Source organism: Oncorhynchus mykiss, chromosome 11 (genome assembly GCF_013265735.2).
Source record: "Oncorhynchus mykiss isolate Arlee chromosome 11, USDA_OmykA_1.1, whole genome shotgun sequence".
In the NCBI taxonomy this organism is placed as follows: domain Eukaryota; kingdom Metazoa; phylum Chordata; class Actinopteri; order Salmoniformes; family Salmonidae; genus Oncorhynchus; species Oncorhynchus mykiss.
In genome coordinates, this window is record NC_048575.1 from 39,235,751 (window position 1) to 39,241,750 (window position 6,000).

A 6,000-nucleotide genomic window follows, 5' to 3' on the forward strand; every position below is an offset into this window, starting at 1 on the left:
GCACGCATCCCGACTCCACACACAGTCTTTTCTCTCTCTCTCACACACCAATTGTTCAGTTTGCTCTCCAAAATCTATTTTGACTGCTCTCTAACCTGATTTTTTTTTAACAGCGAGATGAAAGGGGATGGTGAACGATGTCTGACAATAATAAAAAGTTAAGTTCGATAGTTTCTCTACTGAAAAACTATAACCAACTAGCAAGCTAATCAAATATGTCAATATTGAAGTAAGTAGTTATTTGTTTCTTCTGTTATTAAAGCAGGCTATTGAGGCATGCTGGGTCAACGTCTGCTAGCTAGCTAACTAACATTTAGCAAATGTTTAACCATTTGGTTTAACCAAAGCCAAAGTGGTTTCGTTTTCTATACGGTCTTTGGTTTAATTAAGAGCTTTGTACTTAAGTCGAGGAGGGGTTTAGTAGAGGAGGATGACTTGAAAGACCAGCATGACTGTGTGACAGAAGAGGGGGGAAATGCAGGATGAGAACAGACAGGGAAGACCCTCACTGGGGAAGAGATGTCAGGCTCTGAACCAAATAATAGCCAATATTGTAAACTGCTAACCATACTTTGAGATACAATCTGATTGTAATAAAGATGTGATAACTTTTAGTCTGTCAGTTTTTGAAGTTACAATAAATGTGAATGACCTCAACTATTTCTCTCTCCATCCCTCTTTCCATGCAGGTCCACTGTCACTAATGTGTGGTGGTGAAGTTGTTTTCTACTCAGCAGACAGAGACAAAAGATTCAGGAATCCATTCTGTATCAAGTAGGTTACGTTGGCTCTCCTCAATGCACAGCACTCTGGGGACTTCCTGTAGGTAACAAGGACATCCACCAATCACCTCAACCAATGTTCCCTCTAATTTTTATTTAACTTTTATTTAATTAGGCAAGTCAGTTAAGAACAAATTCTTATTTACAGCGACGGCCTAGGAACAGTGGGTTAACTGCCTTGTTCAGGGGCAGAACGACTGATTGTTTTACCTTGTCAGCTTGGGGATTCAATCTAGCAACCTTTCGGTTACTGGTCCAACGCTCAAACCACTAGGCTAAGCTGCGGTAGTGCGTGGGCGCGAAGAAATATCAGCACGTGCAGAGAAGCACAAGATTTAAATTTAATTTCCACGTTAGTTAACACCTTACTGTGGGAATTGTGATTGAATCAACGCAATATTAGCCACTTTCAACTCCTCAACTGGCAGCTTCATTAAATAGTACCCACAAAACACCAGTCTCAATGTCAACAGTGAAGAGGCGACTCCGTTATGCTGGCCTTTGAGGCAGAGTTCCTCTGTCCAGTGTCAGTGTTATTTTGCCCATCTTAATCTCTTATTTTTATTGGCCAGTCTGCGATATGGCTTTTTCTTTGCAACTCTGCCTAAAAGGCCAACATCCCGGAGTTGCCTTGTCCTCTTGCTCAGTTGTGCACCGGGGCCTCCCACTCCTCTTTCTATTCTGGTTAGAGACAGTTTGTGCTGTTCTGTGAAGGGAGTAGTACACAGCGTTGTATGAGATCTTCAGTTTCTTGACAATTTCTCGCATGGAATAGCCTTAATTTTGCAGAACAAGAATAGACTGACGAGTTCCAGAAGAAAGGTCTTTGTTTCTGGCCATTTTGAGCGTGTAATCGAACCCATAAATGCTGATGCTCCAGATACTCAACTAGTCTAAAGAAGGCCAGTTTTATTGCTGCTTTAATGAGCACAATAGTTTTCAGCTGTGCTAACAAAATTGCAAAAGGGTTTTCTAATGATCAATTAGCCTTTTAAAATGATAAACTTGGATTAGCTAACACAATGTGCCATTGGAACACAGGAGTGATGGTTGCTGATAATGGGCTTCTGTATGCCTATGTAGATATTCCATTAAACATCAGCCGTTTCCAGCTACAATAGTAATTTACAACATTAACAATGTCTACACTGGATTTCTGATCAATTTGATGTTATTTTAATGGACAAAAAAAATCTGCTTTCAAAAACAAGGACATTTCTAAGTGACCCCAAACTTTTGAACGGTAGTGTATATAGGACATGAAGCTGAGTTGAGATGATGGTTTTAGCAGTATTCGAGAAGTATGATCAGCAGAGGAGGTCTTATCATTGTATACCGTTGAGCTCATTCTTGCCTCTTATTTTAAAGGACAAATAATGATAAATTCCTGACACAAGTTTGAGACTTTTATTAGACTAATCTGAGGTGATCATTTCAGAAATATCTAGGTATGAGCCATAAAGCAGTGCTCTACATTGTATGTGCAACGTCTCCTCTGTGTCTCATGTATTTCTCTTATAATTACTACAGAAGCTATACACGAGCTTGATTAATGAGATATGAGACAATTGAGAATTTCATTTGTAAGCATTAATTTGCCATATTATTATGATTACCTGTTAAAAAATAAGAATAAACTGATACAGTTCAACAAATGTATTCAACAGTGATTCACTAACAGTATTCAACTTGATTATATTAACAATGCATCTCACTTTTCATTCCCAACACAGATTGGGTTCCATTGACTGTAAGAACGTAAATAAAATTAATATACAGCATATGCTCTTGTACCTGATTTAAAACATTAGGTAAACCCCAAAATAATATTGTAGAGATGAAAATAGCCAGTTGTCACCCACCAGATGTAGTGAACAAAAAGTCGAACCTACATGTGACACCAGTAAGCCCATAACAGTATGTTCTTAAATTCACCTTATTGCAAATATGAACATTGCACATTGTACACAAACAAAAATATTTTAGTAGTCACTACTCTGTATGTCCTGCTCTGGACCTTCACTTGTTGATGAATGCCTTCAGTTTTGCTTCATCGATTCCGGTCCAACCATCCAAGGTAGCACAACGCAAAATGTAGGCTGGAATAAAGTATGTAAAACATTTCATGAATATTTTGACAAATAACACGTGACAATTCTACTGAAGGACTCAGTATGCAAAACAGACACATCTTAAAAGGACATGGGCGAATTTGGTTTGTTTTAGGTGTATTTAACTTGATTTGTTCTGTTATAATCTCTACACGGCACAACCAGAAGAAGACTGGCCACCCCTCATAGCCTGGTTCCTCTCTAGGTTTCTTCCTAGGTTTTGGCCTTTCTAGGGAGTTTTTCCTAGCCAACGTGCTTCAACACCTGCATTGTTTGCTGTTTGGGGTTTTAGGCTGGGTTTCTGTACAGCACTTTGAGATATCAGCTGATGTACGAAGGGCTATATAAATACATTTGATTTGACTTGATTGCAGTGATGAATTTCAAATAATATACGTAAATCCTTTTCATTGAGAATCAATCCTATTTTGCTGTAAGCAGTTAACAAAGTAACCTAGCTTTGAGAAAATACTTACTTAGAATTCCGCTGATCTTTTTCCGGTTCGAGGACTAGCTTCCCTTCGGGGATCTTGCCATGGCGTCCAAAGGCAACTGAATTGACACATTCTTCCACTGAGACAAAATGGTCAAAAAGAAAATGAACAGACGCAAGCAATCTTGCTTAGATGCCTGATGGATGGCAGAACGATGAGAGGAACATGCCACTGTCAGGAAACAACTCTTGCTCGCCGGATGGCACCGATGGCCTTCTCTCCTGTAGCTAACAGTGTTTCTCCAATGATGTCAATGAGAGCGTGCAGCTCTCGGATCTGGACTGGGTCTGAGAGGAGACAATAGCACATACAGTACATTCATTATAATGTGTTCAAGGCCCAATCACTCTTCCAAAGGTAAACAAAACAGAAATGGGGTTGGAGAAGTTTTTAAAAATGATTTACAATTCAACTTCACAAAATGTAAGTTTGATAGGTGACATGATATTAATTACCTATTCTCAAAATTACTTCCTCCATCCTTCCCTTGTCACGGAGGATTTGTTCGACCTCGTCCCTACAACCATCACATGGCTGCCACGCGGCTGGTGCGTGCCGTCATACTGGAGCTGGTGCGTTCCATCCAGTGAGGGCTGGTGCGTGCACTTAGATTGGGAGTAGTGCCTTTCCTCAGCTACAGTGTGTTCTATGTGCAAAGGTACTATCTCACAACTCGATGAAATCTTCACTCTTGCACAGACATTTAGAAACAAAACATGCCAATTTGAAAAATTTGCCCCAGGTGTTTTTTGAGCAAGAATTGAAATGAATTTTGAGTAGTAAGACATGTATAAAAGCAACAGATACCATTAATAAGAAGGGGCTAGAAGTGTCTTATATGATGAGCTACCGAGTGGCTAGGACAGGCAGGCCCCATACTATTGTGGAGGACTTAATTCTTCCTGCTGCCGCAGATATGGCTGGGGGAAAAGGCCCAAAAAGACTATACAGACAATTACTTCATCAAACAACATTGTTTCACGACTCATCAGTGACATGGCAGGAGATGTTTTAAAACAATTACTGCTTCGCATACAAGCCAGTGAATGCTATGCGTTCCACCTGGATGAGTCAACAGACGTGGAGGGCCTGGCACAGCTCCTGGTATATGTCCGTTATGTTTATGAGGGGTCAATTAAGGAAGACATCCTCTTCTGCAAACCAGGACAACAGCAGAGGATATTTTTAAACTACTGGACAGCTTTGAGACATAAAATGGACTTTGGTGGTCAAGATGTGTTGGTATCTGTACTGATGGCACAAAAGCCATGACAGGGAGACATAGTGGAGTGGTAACACTGCAGCAACTGCTTGCATGCGCGGGTACACTGCAGTATCCCCGAGAAGCTCTTGCTGCTGAAGGAATGCCTGACAGCTTGAAAGACGTTTTGGACACTACAGTGAAAATGGTTAACTTTGTTAAAGAAAGCCCCCTGAACTCTCGTGTATTTTCTGCACTATGCAATGATATGGGCAGCGACCATGTAACGCTTTTACAACATACAGAAGTGCGCTGGTTATCAAGGGGCAAAGTTTTGACATGTTTTTCTTATTTTATTGAGAGACGAGCTTAAAGTTCTTTACTGACAATTTTCACTTGTCTGACCGCTTGCATGATGACGAGTGTCTCACATGACTGGCCTATCTGGGTGTTTTTTTCTTGCCTGAATGATCAGAATCTAGGATTACAGGGACTCTCCGCAATTATTTTCAATGTTCGGGACGGAATTGAGGCTATGATTAAGAAGCTGGAGCTCTTCTCTGTCTGCATTAACAAGGACAACACACAGGTCTTTCCATCATTGTATGACTTTTTTGTGTGCAAATGAACTCAAGAATACAGACAATGTCAAATGTGATATAGCGAAGCACCTGAGTGAGTTGGGTGCGCAATTACACAGGTACTTTCCTGAAACGGATGACAAACAGCTGGATTTGTTATCCCTTTCATGCCCTGCCTCCAGTCCACTTACCGATATCTGAACAAGAGAGACTCATCGAAATTGCAACAAGCGGTTCTGTGAAAATTTAATTTAAATCAGAAGCCACTGCCAGATTCTGGATTGGGCTGTGCTCAGAGTAGCCTGCCGGGGCAAATTGCACTGTTAAGACACTGATGCCCTTTGCAACCATGTACCTATGTGAGAGCTGATTCTGGCCCTCACTAGCATGAAAACCTAATACAGGCACAGACTGTGGAAAATGATTTAAGACAGACTCTCCAATACAACCCAACATTGCAATGTTATGAGCATAATTTAAAGCACACCCTTTTCATTAACCTGTGGTGCATTATTCACAATTTTCGATGAACAAATAAGGTTTTATATGTAAGATGGTTAACCTGTTTTGGCTGCAATCCCGATACCGGCATCAATATGACAACTACCAGTGAAAATAGAGGGCGCCAAATTCAAACCACAGAAATCTCATAATTACAATTCCTAAAACATACATGTGTCTTATATCATTTTAAAGCTATTCTCGTTGTTAATCCCACCAAAGTGTCCGATTTCAAATAGGCTTTTCAGCGAAAGCACTACAAACGATTGTTAGGTCGTCACCAAACCACAATAAGCACAACCATTTTCCAGCAAAATATAGCATTCACAA

The 6,000-nt window shown here is 40.4% G+C and overlaps 1 protein-coding gene and 1 long non-coding RNA gene across 4 annotated transcripts in view; one reads left to right on the forward strand and one right to left on the reverse strand.

The window, feature by feature from the left end:
- The window catches only part of LOC110535681 (MAP kinase-activated protein kinase 5), a 37,281-nt gene extending 36,015 nt beyond the window's left edge, over positions 1-1,266 (forward strand). Inside the window, exons 14-15 of one of the 3 annotated variants that reach the window (XM_021620847.2) lie at positions 114-157; positions 690-1,266. In XM_021620847.2, the coding sequence (XP_021476522.1) occupies positions 114-121 (8 nt within the window). In that variant the 3' untranslated portion in view covers positions 122-157; positions 690-1,266. The other 2 variants (XM_036935441.1, XM_021620846.2) reach the window with 2 other exon arrangements.
- Positions 1,267-1,936: 670 nt separating this feature from the next.
- LOC110535682 lies at positions 1,937-4,800 on the reverse strand. Its single transcript, XR_002475293.2, has 3 exons — positions 3,843-4,800; positions 3,370-3,674; positions 1,937-2,881 (listed from the first exon to the last, which is right to left on the reverse strand). It is a non-coding gene; the product is annotated as an uncharacterized LOC110535682 (long non-coding RNA).
- Between the last annotated feature and the right edge of the window lie 1,200 nt (positions 4,801-6,000).